Source organism: Alosa pseudoharengus, unplaced genomic scaffold (assembly GCF_046254945.1).
Source record: "Alosa pseudoharengus isolate Yale_2024_CS ecotype anadromous, Long Island Sound unplaced genomic scaffold, YU_APseudo_1.1 YU_APseudo_1.1_scf_16, whole genome shotgun sequence".
Taxonomy (NCBI): domain Eukaryota; kingdom Metazoa; phylum Chordata; class Actinopteri; order Clupeiformes; family Clupeidae; genus Alosa; species Alosa pseudoharengus.
The window spans coordinates 11,801,143-11,825,178 of record NW_027468630.1 but is presented as its reverse complement, the minus strand read 5'-3'; the positions used below and the strand labels follow the sequence as shown (position 1 = coordinate 11,825,178).

Here is a 24,036-nt window from a genome sequence, read left to right as displayed (position 1 = left end):
TGACTAAAGATAACGCTACATTGGGTTTTGAATGACTATCCGCTCTATCATTTACATTTATGTATTTGGAAGATGTCTTACAATTGAGGAACAACAATTAAGCTGCACGATTAATGTATGTTGTAACAAGCATTGCTATTGTGTGTGTGTGTGTGAGAGAGAGTTAAGTGCAGTTCTAGTTTCCATACATGGACCATGCTCATGACAATTATTTAGCATTGGTTAATGAATTATCTTGCAGATTGACATGTTACACCTGACATTTGGGCAGCCGTGGCCCACTGGTTAGCACTCTGGACTTGTAACCGGAGGGTTGCCGGTTCGAGCCCCGACCAGTGGGCTGCGGCTGAAGTGCCCTTGAGCAAGGCACCTAACCCCTCACTGCTCCCCGAGCGCCGCCATTGTAGCAGGCAGCTCACTGCGCCGGGATTAGTGTGTGCTTCACCTCACTGTGTGTTCACTGTGTGCTGTTTGTGTTTCACTAATTCACTGATTGGGTTAAATGCAGAGACCAAATTTCCCTCACGGGATCAAAAAAGTATATATACTTATACTTATACATTTGTAAATAGTCATGTGTGAGTAAATGTTTATTTGACATTTGATATACAAGACAAATAGTGTTTGTAGGCCTATGCCAAAGACAGAATTATGCATTGACCAAATGTATCATAACATTCTATTCTATTTTCCGGAGTAGCCTAATTGAACTGTTGCAATGTGTGAAATCTGATGAACGCACTGATCCTGTGTGTGAATTCACTTGTCATGAATTGTTTCTCTTTTGTGAAGACGAGGACCTTCCCTTGCAAAAAATAACTGCAGTTATGTGACACGAAACTGCAGTTATGCTACAGTCTTTCCAAAGAACATCACAGTTTCAAGTGCAATGCAATTTTACATCCAAGTATTGCATTCCTGCAAATGAACTGCAAGGAACTGCCGTTTTATAAAGAACTGTAGTTCTTTTTTTGTAAGGGCTACCCTACATACTCAAGGAGTGTCTGTTATCTTTATCTTTAGGTGTCTGGTACATTATAACCAAAGATCTTAAATTGGAATGCAGACAAGCCTGTGAAGGTCCTAAATAACTCCTTGTTGTCATCAAGACAACAAATAAACAGTTGCGGCAAAACTACTTTGAGACTCAGGCATTCAATTAACGATCATGAACACAACACAGAGCAGACCGTTACACCGTGTAACCTGATTCACTTCCCACTGTCCCAGAAGGGGGCCATAGAGACAACTCACACAGAGATTCCTCTTTAATAATTACTGTTCACAGTTGACTAGGGTTACGAACCAGTTAAGCCTGTGGCCCATAGACCTCATTCACTCCTGCAGGATCCAATCTTGACCATTTCACATGTACACGTCTGCCATTAAAATGTGACCTCAGATATCAGAAGCATCTCCCATATCAGATCATACTGTGCATGTTGGGTGTTCAAAGGTGAGAAACAAAAGTCAGCTCAGGTGACTGGTGGTGCACTCTACAGTAGCTTGCATTTGTCCCATGAGTGTGTGTAAAGGTCAGTTTGTCTGCACTGTGGGTGTGGCGGTGACATTGTGGTGCTTGGACTCTTCAGGTTACTGTAGTTCAATGATTGATCTCTAAAATAAATGTATGAGGTCCCGTCATTCAGGTTTTAGTGGCTTTCAGTGGTGCTGCTCTAAAGGTAACTGTCAGACCATAGGTATTATACCTGTTCAGAATGTAGGAAAATGTGCTTTAATTATGCTTTTCATATATTGCACAGATTTTGGTCATAGTAGAGTGTAAGCGACTTACATAATGAGGAATAATATTCAAGCTTTGCAAAGGAGATCTTAACAATACATAGCCTACTTCTACAATAAATACTATTACCAGAGGATAATAGAAGTCTATTTTTTTTGGCCAAGTCAAAAAAAGCATCACAAATGTCAAATTGTCTTGTCACAAATACTTTAAAAAACAATGTTGTCACTACAAATATTTTAATATTTAAAACAACATTTACAATAAACAACCAAACCTTATGTTTTGTCCTTGAGTTTATGTTACAAATTCATTGAAAAGTTGTGGAACTCTTTGATTTAGGCCTGTCTGGACATGATATTGTGTGTGTGTGTGTGTGTGTGTGTGTGGGGGGGGGGGGGGTCAAGCGGGCAGCTATCAATTAAAAACTGAAAAGAAAAGCAATTATTATTATTATTATTATTATTATTATTATTATTATTATTATTTTGATAGACAAGGGACATTCTGTGGTTACGCAGCGACCTCCTACGGCTACAGATTGAACTGCTGATGCGAACCTCCATGACCCGGAAGCAACAACTTCACAGGCGAACCTAAGCCGACATCATGGCGGAATACACAGATACACGTGAAATAAGTAAGTTTATGGTATATCACCTATTAATGAGTTTGTCTTCAACAGCAAGATATTTCAGATGTGACTGATAAACTGAAGCTATTGTCATTCAGGATTTCTTAACGATAGGCTACTTTAATGTTTTACTGTGGTGGTGATGCTCGCGTGAGGCTCAGTTAGCCATCATTCAGTCGCTATAAGTAGTAGCCTAAACGCTGAATTATTTAAATCACAGTGGTTACCTTTACTTGATGCTAAAGTTTATAACATCTCGATATGTGTTTGCTGTAAGATGCATTTAGCTTTGCTTTTTTGTCGCAGACCACGAAGGAGGTGCCGGAGAAGAGGTGCCTGATCTGTCAGACAGTGAAGATGATGAGCAGTGGGAATGGATGGCGGAGAACTCTGATACTTCAATTGTTTGCTTGTTTTGTGACAGGTGGGTTATGTTAAGGCCTACTAACGATTGCTGAGTTTGTGCACTTGAAATTTGAAACAGAAGTGGAAGTAGCTGAAACTGAAAACCAAATGTTTCACGTTTCTTCTTTAGATCACTGAATTCCATGGCAGCCACACTGCAACATTGTTTGTCCGAACACTGTGTAAACATTCCAGAATTGGTGAAGAAATTTAGTAAGTAAGCATTTCTGTTGGATATTTTGGACTCTTTGAAAGTGACTTTTACCATATCATAATTTCATAAACATCTTTTGACAGGGCTGGATGATTATGGCTACATAAAGATGATAAATTACATAAGATCAGAGGTAAGGTGATCGCTCATGATGACATTGTGATGGTTAGGGTTAATTACAGTAGGCCTACTTCCTTTTACTTGGATGGTTTAAAACTATGCAATACTGTCTCACTGCAGAAGTGTACTGCAGAAAAGTTATTGCAGAGTTCAGATAATGGAGTCCTTCCTTGGGACAGCGACGATTACATGCGACCTGCTCTCCCAGACGATCCATTACTTCAGATTGGTATGTACAGACACTTTAGCTGGTCGATTATGCACCACATATACACAACTTCGACATTCCTGTTGTGCAGCCCACCCATAAGTGAATCTCTCCATCATATGTCTGTGTGCCTCCATCTGTCTCAGACCTGGAGGAGCTGTGTGGCGTAGAGGCGATGGTCGTGGGGCAGTCTTGTGGTGGCCCTGCAGCAGACCTGTTGCGAAGAGCCCAGCAGGCGGAGGAGAGAGCTGTGCGCTCGGAGGAAGCACTGTCCAGAGCCATGGAGGACCTGCACAAGCTCAAGTAAGCTCTTCGAGAGTCGAGACCTAATGCCTGTTCTGGAGCACTGCTCACATATTCCACCAGAACACTAAATATTTGATTGAAAAGTATCATATTATCAGAAAGAGAAACAACATGGCACATTAGCAAAATATTATGATTACATGGTGGTTCTTAAATACAGCAGTGGTTACACATTAATCAGAGCCATATGAATTTCTATCTCAGGCATTAATGGAAACCTTGGTAGATTTATGACTATATATCTGTCTCGTGCAATATTCTAGAAGCTGACTTTAGATATGATCAAGCTAAGAGTAACTAACTCTATTAGGTAAAATGTATAACACTGCAGCTTTAACACTTTTGCTATTTGGGCATAATTTTTGAACCGAATGCTAGGCCTGTCATGTTATATGTAGTCATGTTTTTTTCATTAGGACTGTCAAACGATTCATTTTTTAAAAACTGTGACTAACTGCTGAATTTCAATAGTTACCTGTAATCGCGATTAATTGCACATTTTATCACATGATTAAAATTCTATTGTTTTGCATCTCAGAACTGTTTTAAAGTCCATATTAACAATGTAAAGCAATTCTTATCAGTGTATCTTGATTGGATGTCATGAATGCAGTGACAGTTACTTTATGACTTATATGATTATTTCAAATTGAATTTCAAAAGAAATGCAATTAGTCTGTGGCAACGCAATGTCTTCTTTAGAAATATACTATAGCTTAATATATATTGCTTTAAACTGAAATAAAGGCTACAGCAGAAGTGCAAGCACAAAATGTAGACACATTATAAGTGCATAACAAACAAATCATTATGTGAGTTCAGTTGAAAATAAAGGAACTTGCACTATTGAAAAAATGTTACAATAAAGTGCATAACAAACAGAAATAATCCATATCTCCATTAACTATGTTCAGTTCAGTCAGCAGTATAGGAGTGTAAACAATGTTTACCTCATAGATGGTAGCTTAAATTTGAAGTGCTTCGGTGATATTTTAATTCCACATCGACTGAGCAGACCAGGAGTTAAAAAAAATACAAATAAAGAACTTTGAACTGTGTTGCTGTTTATCCTCTCCATGACTGCAGCAGCTTGAGAAGGAGGTAGTAGCCTACTATGAACTAGTGTCTGTGTCAGCTTGATGACAAGAAAGTCTGCATGTAGTATGAGTACCTGAAGGGATCAGACAGAAAAACATTTGGCGCCATGCGATTAAAAAAACAAAAAGCGTTGAAAAAAATGCTTGTCCTTAATCTCACCGCGATTAATGCGTTAATGCTGACAGCCCTAGTTTTCATAAATAGCCTGTGCGTTTTCAGCCTCTGACTGGAGCAAGGAAACATGGCAATATAAGCATCCATCTTAAATGAAATAGCTTAATCTTAAACATCACCATTACATCCAGTTTCATGAGCTGGGAACAAAAATGTGCAGTAGCAGGTGGAAGGAGGCCTTGTAATGACATTAGATAGATAGATAGATAGATAGATAGATAGATAGATACCTTATTGATCCCCAAGAGCAAATTCAAGATTATCAACATTATTGGGTGGATAGCATAAAATGGTCTAAAATGACAATAATATTGTTTATCACAATATTTTCTAGACAATGTATCGTCCAACAAAAATAGTTATCGGGACAGATCTACCCAATAAACCCTGTTAGTCTAGTGGCCACTATATGCTTTATATTTTCTTTAGAGTCACTCGGAAGGAGTTTTTCTTCACTCTGCACACATTGATTCTAACTCTCCCAAAGGAGAGCTCAACTTTACAGATTTATCCTCTTAGGTCAGGGGTGGGCAACTAATTTCCCCAAGGGGCCACATGACAAACTGGGACTGTTGAGGAGGGCCGGACCCAAAATACCGAACTCAAGTATGAACTTAATTCTGTCCAATTCTATTCTGTTCTTGTATAACATTAAGTAAATCATATGGTTTTGTTTACTACTCGTAAGAACAGAAGAAAATGTGAGGGAGACAAAGGAAAAACAGAAATAGGCTATTTAATCTATGTCCAGTAGCCTATTTAATCCTCATTCTCGAAAATAATTTTTTGACATTGACATTTTTTTTTCTTCAGTTTTTAAAGACTGATATAAAAAAATACTACAATATCTATATAATTAGGCTAGGCCATGAAAATGTGAAGGAGTCAGTACAACCACAGGCCTGTGCCACCATTTCATCAACACTCAGCAATATTTTATCATTAAATCATTATCATCATTAAATTAACTCTATGCAGAATTAGACTGAAAATGTGGAGCAGACAATAGTAGGCTGTCATTAGTTAATCAACATGCACAAAGAAAACTATTTTAAAAATGTAGGCTATGTTTTTGCTTTAACTTTATGCACAAAACTGTGATTGGTCAACTCGCCCTGTGTGTTGAGCCGGCTGCTTCAAGCAACCTGTGGGTAGTAGCATACTAGTTCTCTAACATAAGCTTTACAAATAAACTCAGACATATTTTGACAATGACGGGGTTATCCGAATGTAAACTATTTATCTGCCAGTAACGTTTTGAAATTAACACTTCGTATCGCCAACAAACAGCAGGAGTTCGTTCTGACAACCTTTGCTGTGGTGAGCGACGCAGACATAAGAGACACAAAACTTTGAAAGGTTTACGCCGACTTAAAGGCAACTGCATTGTGTCGACGCAGAAGCATACATTCTATTCACCAGCACATCAGTGAGGGTGTTTACATCGTATGCATCCACGCACAAATGTATGGGCGTACAAATAGCAGTCGCTTTCAAAATAAAATCATTATCTCTATGCTAGGCTCTTGACTATTGTTCTTTCATGGAGCTTACGCGGGCCGGTCAGGGAAAGCCCACGGGCCGGATGTGGCCCGCGGGCCGTATGTTGCCCATGTATGTCTTAGGTTGTTTGGCCTCTTTACCAGCAGAGGGTGGCATAGAGTCTTGAAACACAGATGGGTGCAATGAAAGTAGGCGAGGAGAGTGGAAAAGTTGAACCAGGGGTAAAATTCCACTGCAGTAACTGAGAGTGAATGGGTGGGGGTGGGAGTGGGGGGTTGCAAAGAAGAGTGTCCAGAAGAGAAGAGTGGCTATATGTGTCGTGACTGTTGTGTGCGTGTGTGTGTGCGCGCACGTGTGTGTGTTTTTTTGATGTGTTTGGTGTGTTTGCACGTGCGTTCACAGACTCCTGGCCCAGGGCTTGGTGTTGAACGCGGACACTAGCCGTAGCTCTTTGGCTGGCGGGTCCATCGCTGAGCTGAGGGAGGATGAGGACGAAGCCTACTTCAGCTCCTACGGCCACTACAGCATCCATGAAGAGATGCTCAAGGTACGTCTGCGTACCAACTCGCCACCACCTCACGGCACCTGGGCATGATCTGAAGTTCAGTGCCTCTGAAGTTAGTAAATGCAAGTAGTAATAGCCAGTTTTATGAGAGGGTCTGCATAGGAAAAAGCAGCATAAGCATTTGCATTGTGATCAAAGCCTTAACCCCCCCCCCCCCCACACACACACACACACACCACCTCCCAACACACATGCGTACACACCTCTTTCACTGCAGTGTATGTAGCGGGCTGTGATTGTGATTGGAGCTCAGTGCACTGTGTGCGTTAATACTCTGTTTACGTCAGACCTCAAACTCTCATCACACCCCAAAGGAGATGTGAGCTGTTGCCGCAGGAAGCTGCTGACGAACATTTAACGGGGCCCATAAAATACTCAACTCTATACGTCGACATTTACGTCTACGAATGTATAGAAAATGCAGGCGTCATACTTTTCTTAACCCGTTCCTCACCTCCTGACCCCTTTGCTGTCCCTCACTGTCCAAGTGCAGTTTGTCTGTCATATTCTACAGTAACAGACTGTATTTACCACCAAGCCAGCCTTTTATAATGTAAATTACATAATTGTTAATTAATTGTTAAAAGCAATATTTTTGTAAAGCCCAGAAATTACAAAATGTAGAATCACAATGTCTCCAAAATTAGCCCTAATTTTCGTGTCATATCTAGGAGTAAAATAAGATGGAGTTTGTTCAATTGAGAATATTCACTATATAAAGTCCTGGCTGAGTGTTTGTACCCTTACAGATTATGGAAATTAAATGTGATGAGAGTTAAAGCAAATGTATAATTTACAGCTGCATGCCTTTGAAAATAGATTATTTGTTCATTTTACTATCCTAAAATAGCTTGAACAGATTTGTATTTGATCTTGTATTCAATCATTCAGCCTGTTTAAACCAAGACCAAATAGTCACTCTGCTGTTCGGTTTCATTATGTGCACCTAAATGAACATGGGCCAGAGAAACCAAAAGTATGAGTACCTGAAGGGATCAGACAGAAAATGATAGTATTTACCTTGCTTGTAATGATAGTATTAACATGCTTGACTATCAGAACCTCACTGGATGTGGCTGCAAGAGAAAATTGACCTCAGACTGACATTTGACCCCAGTTGACATTATCATACAGGATAATGACCCAAAACATACAGCTAAATGCACCCAGTAATGAAGTGGCCTTCTATGGGTCCAGACGTAAATCCAATTGAACTGGATTTACCTGGAAAACCTCCAGTATTTTGAATAATGGGATATATGGTCAGGCATCCTTTCAAAACATTTGCACAGTTTTTGTTAGATTTAGAGGCAATTGTGTGAGATGTTATTACAGTAGCCTACAATTTTGACTAAATTGTTAGCAATTATTAAGGGCGCACACCTGCACAGCCCTCATGGTACACCGTTTGGGACCCACTGAGCTAATAGATCCTATTAAGGCTCCATGATTTTCTTTGTAAATTGTCAACTTGATCTGTGAGATTTGGACTGTTCTTTCATATGATATCAATTTTGTAATCCTAATACTTTCCCCATATTGAGCCAATCTAGTGGTTTATGCCTTATGTACATATGCATAGACTGAGACATAACTACTTGTCCCATAATGCATTGGTTCCCAAAGACTGGGTCGCGACACACGGGTGGATCGCAGGAGGTTTTATTTGGGTCGCCAGCACAATTTATGTTGTGTAATAGGCCTAACTTATATCATTGAAAAGATTAAGAACTTGTGGCCTAAAACAATATTGGTGGTTGCATGTTAGATCTGAAGTGAAATGGTCTGTCATTTTTAAAAAGTGGGTCCCTAGGAAAAAAGTTTGAGAAACACTGCCATATTGAACCAATCTAGTGGTTTATGCCAAGTGTACTGTACATATGCATAGACTGAGATATAACTACAGTAGTTAATGCCAAGTGTACATATGCATAGACTGAGATATAACTAGTTGTCCTGACTCATTGACCTCTCAGTAACAATCCCTCTTGCAGAGAGACACGTGCTCCATCTTTTTAATGGAAAAACTATGACAGTGTAATCATTTATAACCAAGCACAATGCTTTTGTCCCACCCCACCCAGGACAAGGTGCGTACGGAGAGCTACAGGGACTTCATGCACCTGAATCAGGACGTCTTCAAGGACAAGGTGAGAGGACACAGAGGGCCTGGCCAGTCCCTTCCCTCCTCAGGGTCCTTCCTGTGCATTACCCGCTATCCTCTCTCTTCATTGGGGCTTAAGTGCAGGAGTACGATGGCATGGCCACGCTTTCTGCTGGAAAGAGAGAGGAAGAGAGAGAAAGGGAGAGAGAGAGAGAGGTGGATAAAGCTGGATAACGATGTGATGACAGCGCTGATTTAAAACCCTCTGACTTTATTACACGCCAAAGCGTTTTTCAACAGCACCTAACCAGTGGACTGCACAGAGCTGATAACACGGAGAGAGACCCCCCCCCCCCCCCCCAAACACACACACACACACATACCTCTGTAACACACATACATACACACATACACACACTGACGCATAGCAGCCTATACAGGCCTCATTTGTTATATGCTGATGGCGGCTTCACTAGGGCTGTTATGAGTGGCTGGGGGATGGCGGGGGGGGGCATGATTTGGAAGTGGGGCTGGGGTTGGGGCGGGTGGGGGTTAGGCGCCGGGGCGACGAGAGCCAGGGCTTATCTTGGCCATCGGGGCAGCGGTGTTGGCGAATGGGGGTGAGCTCGGCGGGCCGATGCGACCCTGTCAGCATGATAAACGCGCCCCGCTCTCTTCTAGCATGGCTCGGCAGCGGGGGGATGGCAAGGACAAGCTGGCAGATCAGGAGTGCGTTCACTCCTTGCTTTGGCAGCGTGCTCCCTCCCTCGCTCCCTCTTTCACTCTCTCACTCACTCCTTTTCTTCTCCGCCTCCTCCATCCCTCTGGCCTTCAGGTGGTGCTGGACGTTGGCTGTGGCACCGGAATCCTCTCCATGTTCGCGGCAAGGGCGGGTGCCAAGAAGGTTATTGGGGTTGACCAGTCCGAGATCATCTACCAAGCTATGGACATCGTAAGGTTAGTGTGGTGTTCAGAAATAAGCAAGGAATCTAAACTTTGGATAAAAGTAGCCAAGCAGAATGGTTTTTCCCACACAAATCTCAAAAACTCATCAGACATATTTGGAAAACCAAGTCAAACATATCAATAAGCGCTTTCAGACATACGTGTAAGACCGGAGGTTCTGCCGATGTTAAACGGTGGGGCCGTATATCTGAACGACATAACCGGTCATATGGAAGTCCGAATTCACCCGGTGTTTATACTACCCCCGACCTAGTATTTCCTCCGGACATTATGTAAATGTGCTGTGTCTGAACGAGGAGTAGAACATGCGGTTAAAATTCACACCTAGTGAGAGGGCGTGTTGGTGACGTTTCTTTCGTGCGTCCATGTGGTTAAATCTGACTTAAATGCCAGTGTTATGATGGAGTGGCATAGTGCTGTCCAGAAAATCTCCGACATGGAAAACATGAGGGCATACAACATTTTGATAAAACACATGAAGGGAATGGCACGTTGTAGCCTACAACTGCATGGCAAGGCCAAACGAATTCAAAAGACTGAATCATCATAAGCAGAAGGCGCTGAAAAGGCAGTAGCCTACAGCGACGTCGTTGACGACAACAACAGGAGTATTTAATAAATTGTTAGCCAACACGGTTTTCTGTTCATTGATAGCCTTAGGCAGAATTAGGCTACAGAAAAGAATACAGGATTTTTTTCTCTCCCGGCAGTAAAGACAGTAGATTCGTGTTTAAAATTAAATGAAAACTAAAGGTAGGCTATAGGCTAATTATGCATATGACCATCCAGAGGAGGCTGGTGATCTGTCAAGAATGATGAAGATCGTAAGATACAGATGGTTTTATTGTTGCTGTCATTATTACCACAAACACGAATTGACAACGAAACCATGGCGATCGTGGGTTATCTTGCCTGTTTATTAGGCCATGCACAGCCCTGTCAGAACTCCGTGTAGCATGCATACTGGCAGTTTTCATAAACCATCACCAGCTAGTTCGCACTTTGGATATATCGTTGGATTGTGAAAAGCCCAATTTCGAATAACTACAGTACAACAGATGAGGTAGGATGCATCTTTTGCGATTAGAATTTCGTGTTGGTGAGTCCTGTTGCCTATCAGACATGTCATCTCGAGTTCCACGACAGCTTAGCTAGTGCCACCGAAATATGACACTGAAATCCTCTCACTATTGGAGTCGCTCAGATAGAAACAGCTGTAACGTGGTTAGGACACTTTTGCTGTGGAGTGGAGACGCCATAAGTTAGGTGTGGTTTTGACAATCAGAAAAGCAATATACTGAAATAGTTTAATGATGTAAAGTCAAGTGCTGGTCTGGTGTGTGTGCACGCAGTTTTTATTGATGAGTCGGAGTGGCAAGGGCATTATAAAACTTCTCGCTCTTAGGCCTACTCATACACCGCGTTGAAATGGCGTAGCTGTCTAAATTCAAATCATATCATGCTAGGGGAGAAATCGTGGGACATCCATTATTTTGTTATTCAGCACCCATGGTCAAAAATATGTTCCCGCGCGCCTGCATTACGTTGAAAACAGATAAATGTGTTTACTCGAAGCACACATACAAATACTGTATGTGCGCACTTACGTGACTATCCTACTTCAAGTATTAGCCTACGCACAATAGATTTCTCTTCTTTAGCCTATAATACATAGGCTACACTTTGTAAACAAAAAGCAGCTGTGACAGGCAGCGGCCGCATATATTCTGCGTCATATATCTCGCATCTTGTGAACTCTAAGCCCCCACCCCTCACTCGACAACCACACGGAGATTCTGTAATGTCCGTGTATGTCGTTCACACATACGTCCGTATAAGGTCAGTATTAGGTCCGCAGGTTAGCATCATATCTGAATCATCCGAAGGGTAGGACCTCCGTTTGACAAACCTCCGCATGTACTCCGGAGGTTATATCTGAAAGCGCTTAATGAAGCTTCTTCCTATTGAAGCTCTAAGATGAAGGGTCAACATTTGTAATTGTAGATATGTTCATTAGATTCCATCATGTCTATTTGTCTGATATCTGAGTTGGTTACTCAGTTGGCTATGTATTGGATTACATTAAATTCACAATTAGTCATTCCCTTGTCTCTAGCACCCATAACCATGTCTTGTTGGAGGCGTGTTATCTTTCTGAGTGCTCGTCAGTAATGTCCCCTCAGACCTTGCTGCCCTTGACCAGACTCATCTCTCTGGGCTGCAGAAGCTGACTTCCAGCTCTGGGTTGGTGCGGGTGCTCCAGGGTCAAGTTCCCGAGGTGGTGGGTTTGGTGTTTCAGCAAAGCCCCCACAGAGGACTGCCTGACCTCCAGTGTTCTTGTTATTTGTTCCTGGAGCACGACTCCAGTAAATCCGATTGTTGTGAGCTCGACGCGTGTGACGCTCGTAAATCGAAGCCCGCCACTGCGGACAGACAGTCGCCTCGCGCCGTCCACACAGTAGAAGCTCTCCACCTATCTCGCGCTTTGCGGGTTTTACGGTGTCATTCGCCACCTCCATCCCAACCTCAGAGTCATTATGGCTCATCTCATTTGCCATAAGAGCGGAATGGGAGTCATTTACTTTGGGTGGTATTCACCTCATCCCCCCACCTTTCTCAGCTTGCGCTGCTGCTTCGGCGGCACGTTTCTGGTAGCGGTGGTTATGATTGGGTAAGGTGTCCCCGGTGGAGGAGCACACTGGGCGCGGGGAAGCAGGTTTAATTTTACAGTCCAGCGGCTCGCCATGGGAGTCGCTCGGCCCGCGGTTCGTGTGGCTCGCCTCGCGGCTCCCGATGTTTGTTCTGGTTTAGGTATGCAGCGTTCATCGCCGCGTCCCCTTTTTTCTCTCTCTCTTTTTTTCTCTCTCCCCTCTCTCTCTCTCCCTCTCTCTCTTACCATCTTTGCTTTCTCTCTCCCTCTCTCTCTCTCTCTCCCCCTACATGCCCTCTGGAACTCTCAGTGTCAGCAGTAAAAGATGATGTGCATTGAGTACACTCATCATTACAATAGAGCTTGTTGTTTGAGGCGTCGCTGACTGACGACCAGCCAGCATCAACACCTCCCCGCTGTGTGTATGTGTGTCTCCAGCCAAACGTGTGTGTGTGTGTGTGTGTGTTTAGCCCTCTGCATTGTTCTCTCCGGGAGCTGAGAGCAGTTCATTTGCGTTTCACAGTGAGTTAGTGTGTGTCCTCTGATTTTATTGACTGAGTTAATTTGGACTCTGTCGCTTCTTCTGTGATTAATTGTTTACCTCAAGAGCATGCAGATTTAAGGCTAATCTTAGAGCTGGCTGGCGAGTCCATTTTCCTGAGGTTGGAAGCTTGTTAAATAAAAACTATAGGAAGAGGTTCGTGTGAATGGCTAATCCCAGTATCCTCCCGTGCTTGTAAACCTCTGTAGTCTGGGCTCCTGAACCTGTCCCTAGGGACATGACACCAGTGTGTCCCCAGGGATGAGAGAGAGAGAGAGAGAGAGGCTGGCTGGCTGGCTCCAGTGCAGGGCTCTCAGTAGTCTCTCCCTTACCCCTCCATTCTCTCTTCCCCCCTCTCTCTTTCTTTCTCTTCCGTATCTGACATTGTCCTCTAAATTACCCCTGTAATGAGATTACAGCCCCCCCCCCCACTAAGACAGTCCTGAGAGGGGGGTGGGATGGGGGTAAGGGGGGGGGGGTGAGTGTGAACGCCACCGTGGGCCTCTGGGAGAGTGTGATAGTGAGGAGGGGCACAGATAAGAATCGGCCGGGCAAGAGCGCGCTCTGCCGCCGTGAGTAATCGCTCTGTCCCCAGTAACATTAGCTGTCATGGTAATGGAGTATTTAGAGAGATTGATACCCAGAGGCGGCTGGTCAAAAGAAGGGAAGATTGTTAAAAAGTTGGTTGTCTGTCACACACACAGGCACATAGGTGCTCAGGTGAAGATGGTGTTGGGATGGTGTTTGGAGGCGTATGAACTCCACTGTAGTGTTGATGAATTAGCAGCCTTGCTGGAGAGTGCTCGTCTGATACTGTACTGCACTGTAGGATAGGACGCAGTTGGAATTCCCCATTGAGACCAAACAGTCACAGAAATGTGTCCGCTGTGTTGACGCTTGTTTGTTTGATTTTGTTTCTTTATAGATCTTTTTAGTAGTATAAGTATAAGTATATATACTCTTTTGATCCCGTGAGGGAAATTTGGTCTCTGCATTTATCCCAATCCGTGAATTAGTGAAACACACACAGCACACAGTGTACACACAGTGAGGTGAAGCACACACTAATCCCGGCGCAGTGAGCTGCCTGCAACAACAGCAGCGCTCGGGGAGCAGTGAGGGGTTAGGTGCCTTGCTCAAGGGCACTTCAGCTGTGCCTACTGGTCGGGGTTCGGCAACCCTCCGGTTACAGGTCCAAAGTGCTAACCAGTAGGCCACGGCTGTAGGGTGAACCTTAAAGGACATATGAAGAGTTCAAATACAAAACCCTCTAAATCCATCTGACCACTTAAAGGACATGAAGCAATGCTTGTTGCCTTTGTAGAGTCATGATTCAGGTCCTTCAGGCTGTCCTAGACGTGATGGGGCCTTTTAGCCATTTTAGTCCTGTAAGAGTTTCCATAGTGAAACGGTTTAGTACTTTGTGACTTTGTTTATGGTCTTATGTCTTTTTCCCTCCCAGATCCAACAACTTGGATGAGACCATCACTCTAATTAAGGGCCGGATAGAGGAGGTGACGCTGCCGGTGGAGAAGGTGGACATAATCATCTCGGAGTGGATGGTGAGTGTCCGCGGGAATGCATGCTGGACTACAGTCACTTTACAAATCACACTTCACGACCACTCAGTAATTGTGGTTGAACACTATGCACAAATATATAACCAGGCTCTCTAGGATTTTTTGAAATTCAAAGATTTCCTTCAAATGTGGGCAAGTTGCTCTTAGTGTTAATGGGATATTTCTGCACACTATTTTACAGTAGGACTTCCCACAGGAAATAGTACAAGTATGGTATGCGTGTGTAATTCCAGTGCAGAGGGGAAACTGAACTTACAAATAAATGATGTCAATAAAGGAATACCGTATTTAAGAAAAAAAAAGAATTGCCTTAAATAAATCTGTAATATGATATGAATACAAAGTAGGGTGCATTAACCTAAGGAAAAAATAGCAATTTCATGGTTGCTTTGTCATTACACAACATTGCGTTGGATGCACATGGTCAAAGTAAAGATACAAAAATGATTCTTTTTACATGCGGGAGAAGTACTTTGTAAGAAAAAAAATTCAGTAGTTTTTTGGTGAGCATGACATGAGTGTAAGCTGCAGTTGCACAGAGTGAGGAGTTGGATTATACCACACGCTGATCAGAGGCTCCTGCAGTGAGCAGTTCATCATAATTACACATACTCTTAAGGCTCCAGCATGCACAGATGATGACTGTAGCTGGTGCAGGAATGCACTCCGCATTTATGGCATGATCCCTTCTGGCATACTGGTAGAAAACATGGTACAGACCCCAAGCTTCCCTCTTGCTACAATGAGATGATTTCATATTCATGAGCCGTGTCTCATCTGACCATCTGATGACTTCCCAGCATGCTCGGGGCAGGCGCATGTTTCACCGCCGCGGCGCTCGGCAGTGTGGGTAAATTGAATTTCTGCCGGGGCCCGAGCGCTGTGGAAAAATGAGGGATAGTGGACGTAATCTCCAGTGGCATAAACTCTGCCGGCGTTAATAAATTTGCGGATTCAGCCGTCACTTTTCATCTGACCACCCTGACAAGACTGATGATTATACGGTGTGGAGAGTGTGGCCCCTGCTCCAGTGGCCACCTCTGCTCTGAGCTGGTCGGTGTGGGACCGTCCAATACTTATGACATGAGACAGTGAAATGAATGACACAGGTAAAAAAAAATGGGAAAAGTTCGTTTTCAGTCTAGCGATTTAACAGATAAGTCATGTATTATTGAGCTCTAGTTGTTTGTTGTTGTCACCTAATGGTCCTCTTTTTCCACACTATGTGCTATGAAATGCAGCGTCATGTAGAGCATAAATTGAGGAGAGTCTGCTGCTGGTTAATTACTGCATGTTGATCTAAGAGGAGTTTTCAAGTGATTACATAGGCAGTAAAAAATGGAGGCGAGTGTGTGTGTTGATGCGGACACAGACTGGAGTAGCCAGTCACGCTCACATCCGTCCAGGTGTTGGTGCCTGAGGGGGGCGTTTGTAGCGGTTTGGCTGGGAGTGTGGGCCAGCGATGAGCTGCGCTGAGCTGGGACGGCCTGCCGAGCAGTGCAATACATCACCGCTTTGCCCGTGAATGACCCCAACACCCCCCACCCACACCCAACTCCCTCACCTGAGGCAAGATGCCAGCCATGTCCTCTTGTTTTTTTGTCCAGTGTGTGTGTACAGAGCTGGATACAAAACTGGGTCACGTCGCCTGCCACAGGTGCCAGCCAGGCAGCCCGAGGCCTCTCACAGAGGACGGCCCAGAAAGTTCAGCCCTAAAATTAGCAACTTTCCAGTGCTGTGTTGCTGAGTCCCTCCTGTCACAGCTCAGATGTAACCAACGAGTCAAATTGCAGAGAGAGAGAGAGAGAGAGAGAGAGAGAGATAGTTGTGTGTAATGGCATTCACCATTACAGGAGAGAGAGTGATTGTGCACTGCAGGCAGGTCATGTTTTTCCATTCGTCTCGTGATGTAGGAATATTTTCTCAGCTGGAGGGTGCATTACTGCCGTCTACGGAGTTGAGAAATGGACTGAGGGTCCAGTCCAGACGTATTAAAGTAAAATTAGGGTCAGTAGAGCTCCATGTCCACCGCCAGTACCACCAGACCGCGGCCCTGATGGATTGAGAGGGAAAACGCCGTGCTCTGTCACAGAGACTGTGCGGTTAACCTCCACGGCCCCTCAGCCCTGCCCCGGCGCACTCACCCGAGGGTGTGAGTTTGTGTGAGACTGGCACCATGTCACGCTGACTCTCCACTCAAGGCGTTATTGGAGCCTTTTGAGTTGTGTTTCTGGGGTAGGTTGGCCTCAGTGGGAATATGCCTTTATGGTCTTGCGTTTCACTAACATTGGATGGAAATGCCACCGTCTTAGAGAAATGAATTGCGTTGGCGGGTGCTTGGGAGAAAGTTCACTCCCTTTGAGTAGAAGCCTATGACTTCCCTCCCATCAAAAACTTCTTCAGGGGCTGTCAGTGTGTGTGTGTGTGTGTGTGTGTGCGCGCGCGTGTGCTGGTGCGTGTGTGCGTGTACGTGTGTGCGCGTGTACGTGTGTGTGTATGTGCAGTTTAATAAATCAGAGGGGGTAATTTTCGGGGGGACGCGTCGTTGTCTGGCGGAGAGGTGTTTGAAAGACGGCTCAAAGGCGCTGCCTTGTCATTTCATAACTCACCGAATTGATCCTCACTTGAAGCACAGGTAAAAAAAACAAACATGCCGCTGGAGATAAGAAAGGAGAGAGAGAGAGAGAGAGAGAGAGAGAGGGCTCTGGCCTGGAGAAGTCAGTGGAGAGGTTTGCGGGAGGCGGAACACAGCTTGTCACAGACAGATCCATCATGCCTGGCTGCATCTGAGGCTGGTCTGTCCCACTCTTTTGTTTCGTTCAGACATCAGGAAATAAGACTGCACTCTCAAGCCTACTCTCAGGTGAGAGGTGACGAATGGACTAATCCCAGACCGGGCCAGACAGAGTTCTGCTGTAAACACACTTGCACAGAAACACGGGTCGATGCCATCGATACAGGTCTTTACAATGGCAGGCTGCTTAATGTGGTTTCAGTTCTTTATTTGCTTGTCTTAAAATAGGCCGCTTAGGTTGTTTGTATTCTGTCCTGTAGTTTTCTTGTTTTGCTGAAGTTTGTATAGTCTCTGTTAGGCCTACACGACATGATGAAAATTTGTGTAGTGAGAACATTCTTTAGTATTGTGATTATTATTTTCAATTAAAAAATGCATGTGTGTCAGCCTTACAGTGCTAACGTAGACCCCAAACATTGAATAGCCCATGCCTAAAGAAATAAATGGAAATATAAATTAAGGAAGACATATTCGTCTTTAAAAACCTTCAAGATATTTTTCTGATAAACTCAACAAATTCCTTGAAATACGTGGAAATCACAATCTGGTCCAAGTATACTGTGATGTGTCACTGTCATACAGTATATGTCTATCTTAAAGGCCCATACACTTCTACTATGCTTCGTTTCAGTGGCAAGTATGTGCATGTGTCCATTTTAAGAGTTGTACTTTACAAACTCTGAGCCTGGAGTGGCATGGTGGAAGTGCCAGCCATTTTCTAAACCACTGAAAGACCCTCACAAGCCTGCGAGGGAATACAAATGTATGGGAGGGTGATGTGGAGCATGATTTTGATTAACCCAAAGCCCAAACTTACTTTGAAATTGCTCAGTGTAATTGCAGAGCTCCATCTCATTGGTCATTGTTTGCATGCAGAGGGTGAATCCATATGTCCTGTAAATAAACTCACTTTTCTTATTCATTGCAGTACAGACAGTCAGTTGCAGTTTGTTTATTCCAATTATTGTCTGTTCAGATTGCAGTGATGATGAAAAAGTGATTTATCGGTCAGTTTTCTTTCTCTCTGTGTTGTCCTGTACATCCCTCTCTTTCTCTCTCTTTCTCTCTGTGTTGTCCTGTACATCCCCCTCTTTCTCTTTCTCTTTCTCTCTGTGTGTTGTCCTGTACATCCCTCTCTTTCTCTTTCTCTCTCTGTGTTGTCCTGTACATCCCTCTCTTTCTCTCTGTGTGTTGTCCTGTACATCCCTCTCTTTCTCTTTCTCTCTCTGTGTTGTCCTGTACATCCCTCTCTTTTTCTCTCTCTCTCGCCTCTGTGTGTGGCATAGCTTAGCGTGTGGTTGCTCTGTGTGTGATTGTGCTGTAGCTGAATTAATGGCAGATTCCCATCCGTGGCCTCATTACCTGCTGATAGGAGTCTTACCTGCCGCAGGAGAGGACAGCTGTAATCACTCATCCAGTCCCCAGGCCCTCACGGCCTGTCTCTCACTCACACACACACACACACACACACACACACACACATAATACACTCCCTCTCTCAGTCTCTCTTTCTCTCTCTCTCCCTCTCTTCCTCACTCTCTCTCTCCCTCCCTCTCTTCCTCGCTCTCTCTCTCGCTCTCTCTCAGACACAAAGAAACACACAGACACACACACACACACACACACACACACACACACACGGTTTAGCTACAGCATTTCACTTCTGGCACAGGTCAACCAGAGGCCCTTGCTGCAGTTTGCGCTGCGCTGCGCTGCCTGAGACCACCACGGAGTCGCTCATTTTCTCTGGGAACTTTTCTCTTCTCGCTCTTATCAGCCAGACGCCTCACGCCTCACCTCAGTAAAATGATAGTCAGTGGCCTCGCCGGGGGACTTCGCTTTATTCCCCTGTCTCATTCTGCACTCATTTCCTCTCCTCCTGATATCCTACAATTCATCCCATCCATCACTTCGAATGGAACTTCCACGGCCCATCCACGTGGTCATGTCCGCCGCATGTTCTTGCCTCCTTCCTCTGCTCTGGTGGCTTTTGCCGGCTGCCGCCACACCACCAAACAATGCATCTCTCACTGAGCTTTTGTCCTGGGAGAGGAACCCCCACCACGCCGGGGCATTGGCAGTGATGGGAGCTTGTCTCCATTTAATGGCCTTATATGCTATGGAACATTGCCCTCTCATAAGCATTCATATGGAAATCAGGTCCCATCGCTGCAGGCGGAACAATGGGCTACCCAGAGCAGTTTTGGCTACCGCACACTGTGTTATTTAGGGAACATGCTAGTATGCTAATGCACATTCTGCTCTCCAGTAGCCTTCTCAGGCAGACACTCAGATAGCATGACATTTGACATGATGCTATGAGAACGATCATAACTTTTGAATGGCAATGGGTGCTGTAATGACCTTATGCTGCTTTTAGTCAGTACAAGTTAGATTATGTTTGGTGTCAAAAATCTATTACCTACGCCCAAGGAAGTATTCTCACAGTAAGTATTTTATCAGTAAATCCTGTTGGTGTTGCCATTGGCATTCAGTATATGAATTTAGCCAACTGTGAAAATGTCATGGGAAATCCTGCCAGGATGGTTAGGACTGTGTATAAAATGAACAAGACGAAATTTATTTCCAGGACAATTTGTAGCTGCCTCTTTTAAAGTCTGAATTTCCACTATCTAATAACATTTGGCTGTTCAAAACTGAAAATGGTAGTGTATGGTTAAAAATGGGCAGACTTCCTTTAAGTTAAATTGGTCAGAAATCAACCAATAAGCTGTATGGGGTGAGTGACGTTCAACAACAGTTGGCAGTGGCATTAGAATTGCTCCCCTAGTATCACGGATTCCAACAACAGAATGTTTTTTTTTTATACGAACAGACATAGCTTTCACTTGATGCCATTTGATTTGTGTGTGTGTGTGTGTGTGTGTGTGTGTGTGTGTGTGTGTGTGTGTGTGTGTGTGTGTGTGTGTGTGTGTGTGTGTGTGTGTGTGTGTGTGTGTGTGTGTGTGTGTGTGTGTGTGTGTGTGTGTGTGTGTGTGTGTGTGTGAGAGAGTCTCCACATAATCCCCCTGGAACAGGGTGTGATGTTGTTTGGCAGTAATTGAAAAGATTTTACAACGGAATGCTTTGGGTGTGTTGAGAGGAAAGCCGTGCTGATGGCAGGTTTTTCACGAGGCCTGAATGACAGCCCAGGGCATCAGGACAGTGGTTCACTGCAGTCCCATTGACAGAGGCTCCAAAAGTGCTGTGTAAACTTGCCTGTCTATTAGACAACATGCCAGCTTTCCTGGGAAATGCAGAAAGAGCGTAGCTTTAGGACAGAGAAGTTTTTTTAAAACATCTGCCAATCAGACATTACTTTTTTTAATTGGGTGTTTTTTTGTATTGTATTTGTAAAAATGCTCACTCAGAACTATTGCCCCCAGTAATTATGAAGCTTAAACTATGTTAGAAATCGTAAAATGACTCACTCAAAATGTTTCTGTGTGTGCGCATCTGTGTGTGTGTAGATTTATAAGATAATTAATTTAATGTGCACAAACCGTCTCATCTCATTTTCATTAGGCCTACTTCTCTCATTAGCTGCCTTCATGGAAATCTGCTCTGATTCGGCGTTGGTCAGCCCGTATATCAAAGCGCCACCTCACTCCTCACTAATGCTCCGCTCTCAGCACCATTACGCCTCCCAGACACACGTTTATGTGGGGAAGGAAAGACATCAGGCAAAACCAAACTACAGCAGCTAACTCTGCAGATCTACTCTTCTGCTTTTGGTCTTTTTTTTTTTCCCGGGACATAGCGCTTGCCTGGAAAACCATGATACTGACTTTCCTGAGTGACTCGTGTCGGTACGGCTTAGAGGTGGTGGCTGACGTGGAGCCTGATCACTCGGGCGCGGAGGTGAAGGCAACACAGAGAGCAATGCGGTTTTAATGAGCTTTCTCTCCACACAGGCCTGACGTGCACCACAACAGGAGGGGCCAGGGAGTTGATCTCTTAACACTCGATAGGTGTTAGGATTTTACTTTCATCTTCCTCACATTCCAGAGTGGTTGTCTGATTTAAAATTGGGTTACAGCCAGTCTGCAAACATAAGAAAAAAAAATATTTAATGGAGAGGAAAGCATCCTTGTTCTGTTGTACTGAAACTGTCCATTGGGCCTTCGGAACAGCATGGCAATTCCACCTCTACTCATCCATTCAGCATTCCGTGCAGATTTCCATGTCTCGCTCTATGCTTCTACCTTGGCCCATGCTGATGTCCTCCTCTTCGCTCTCGTGGATCCCAGCCATAGATTTCCTGCCAGGGGCCATTATTTTCCTATTGTTTGTGTTCAACGCTGACCTCCAGTGCCGCCACTCAATTAGCCTGGAGTTGTCTACGGCCAGCTGCAGCCATGCACACCCTGATGAATGTGTAGAATGGCTCTTTAGCTCTGGCCGTCGCGGCCTCTATTCAAGCCCTCGGAAGAGTTGCAGGAAAGGTGCCATTTTAGTGCAGGAAGCTTTGTTAAGCCAATGGAACCTGTTCCAACGTGGACGGAGGTGCCATTCAAGTGCATTAGACTCTTCAATGTTGTTACAAAATAGATGTGATATAATCATTGGACTTGATTTCTTTAATGCTTGTTGCCCACTGGCTTTGGTGGTGAGAGTAGAGGTTTGCTTACCTCATTCTTAAGATACTTTGAGAAGCCGACAACTGTGAAAATTGCTAACATTGCACTCCACTACTTAAGCTATAGAATTGCACAATGAAGCAGTTTTTGTTGTTATCGTGAGATGGCGCTGGGAGAGATTGTGCTGCTTCTGGTTTGCAGCGTAGCCATCAAACTTGACTTATTATCTCCTCCCGACCGGCATCTGTGCCTGGAGATGTTTTATAGACCCTTTCAACAATAAAAACAAAAACAATGCTTGAACATTCTATTTGGTTCCCAATTTACTTCCTCTGTATTAAGATAACATATGGAATGTTAAAACGGAAGCCTTGTGGGGCCAACTATGATGCTGATAATGGAACTCTCTTGAAAGGGTCAATAGTCGTAGTCGGTGTGTTCGTCATATTCTATCCAGTCTCATCGTTCATGCTCCGCTGCCTTTACTATTTTCCCCTAAGCCTCCATGCAGTGCGGGAACGCCACCTTGTTTCAGTAATTAATGGTGAACATGCAAAACGTGAGAGAGAGAGAGAGAGAGAGAGAGAGAGAAAGGAGAAAAGCAAGGAGAGAGGGAGAGAGCGTCACGATGCAGGGGCCTTGAAGTGGAGGGCTTGGAGGATGGGTAATTCAGCTTCCGGAAGGCTCTCTCACTGCAGTGGAAGCAGCCGCCTGTGAAATTGGGTTCTAAATTACAGCGTGGGGAAGATCGGCCATCAGTCCAACGCTGCGGCTGTTTAAAAATGACCCGGGCCGGGCCAGGACCAAGGACAAAAAGCAGGTGTGCTGCCGCTGCTGCTGCAACTGCTACCGGAGGCCCCCCGGCACTTTTAGCACTGACATACAAATAGAAGAACACAACCAAATCACCACAGCTGTGCCCCCCCCCCCCCATCCCACCTCTCTCTCTCTCTCTCTCACACTCACACACACAGACACAAACACACCCTCTCTCTTGGAGAAGCTACCGGAACTGGATGTGATCAGCATGGCCAGCTAAGTTCACTCAGAGGACAGAGATGCCTTTATTGGTCCATATATTTACACTCTCTACCCCCCCCCCCCCACACACACACACACACACACACACACATCCCCCGGTCGTGAGCTAGTCCCTGGTTTGAGTCATTAGGGGGCTTATCGGTGTGGCCTGACCGTCACTCCTCTCCTTTCTACTCTCTCTGCTTGACTGATGAGCTAAGAGTGCTAAAGTGAACAGATAAAGCCATGGAGAGACTGCCAGTGGGTTTCTCTCTCTCTCTTCTCTGTCTTCCTTCCTTTCTTTATTTTCTCTCTCTATCTCTATCTTCAGCCCTGGTAATAAGGCTCTCAGCCACTTTTAGCTCCCTTTCTCTGTCTGGATGCATCTTTGAGTATAATGTGTTCACTTTGGTAAATAAATGTACAAATGGAGGGAGCTATCGATGGAACTTTTGCGTATTCTAGCACCTTTACGTACAGCAGAAGAATTGTTTGAAAGGATTAGCTTTCCCAGTCTTTTTTGTGGTGCTAAACCTAAATTAGGATCCCAAACATAACTACAAACGTTATGAAGGCCATCTGGCTGAAACAGTGGCATGTTTGAGTGCCCACTCACATGACTTCTTTAATGAGGACTTGCCTTTGGGGAATCTTTATGCACATCCTAGCCGAAGAGATTCCTGCACTATGTTCTTTAAGAACCACCACAAAAAATTTAGTTAGTGAATAGAAATGTCCAACTATGGGAGCGGTTATCTCCTGGCTTGCACAGAACTGGCCTTCCCAGTGGCGCCAAACACATTCAGCCTAGCAGTCACCAGACGTTTAGC

The 24,036-nt window shown here is 44.4% G+C and overlaps 1 protein-coding gene across 1 annotated transcript in view; it reads left to right on the top strand.

The window, feature by feature from the left end:
• Positions 1 to 2,243: 2,243 nt before the first annotated feature.
• Positions 2,244 to 24,036, top strand: part of prmt3 (protein arginine methyltransferase 3) — a 51,000-nt gene continuing 29,207 nt past the window's right edge. Inside the window, exons 1-10 of the mRNA XM_076288090.1 lie at positions 2,244 to 2,384; positions 2,685 to 2,802; positions 2,914 to 2,996; positions 3,081 to 3,130; positions 3,238 to 3,346; positions 3,472 to 3,628; positions 6,809 to 6,953; positions 9,056 to 9,121; positions 9,911 to 10,032; positions 14,695 to 14,794. Coding sequence (XP_076144205.1) covers positions 2,354 to 2,384; positions 2,685 to 2,802; positions 2,914 to 2,996; positions 3,081 to 3,130; positions 3,238 to 3,346; positions 3,472 to 3,628; positions 6,809 to 6,953; positions 9,056 to 9,121; positions 9,911 to 10,032; positions 14,695 to 14,794 — 981 coding nt within the window. The 5' untranslated portion in view covers positions 2,244 to 2,353. The remainder of the gene's footprint in view (positions 2,385 to 2,684; positions 2,803 to 2,913; positions 2,997 to 3,080; positions 3,131 to 3,237; positions 3,347 to 3,471; positions 3,629 to 6,808; positions 6,954 to 9,055; positions 9,122 to 9,910; positions 10,033 to 14,694; positions 14,795 to 24,036) is intronic.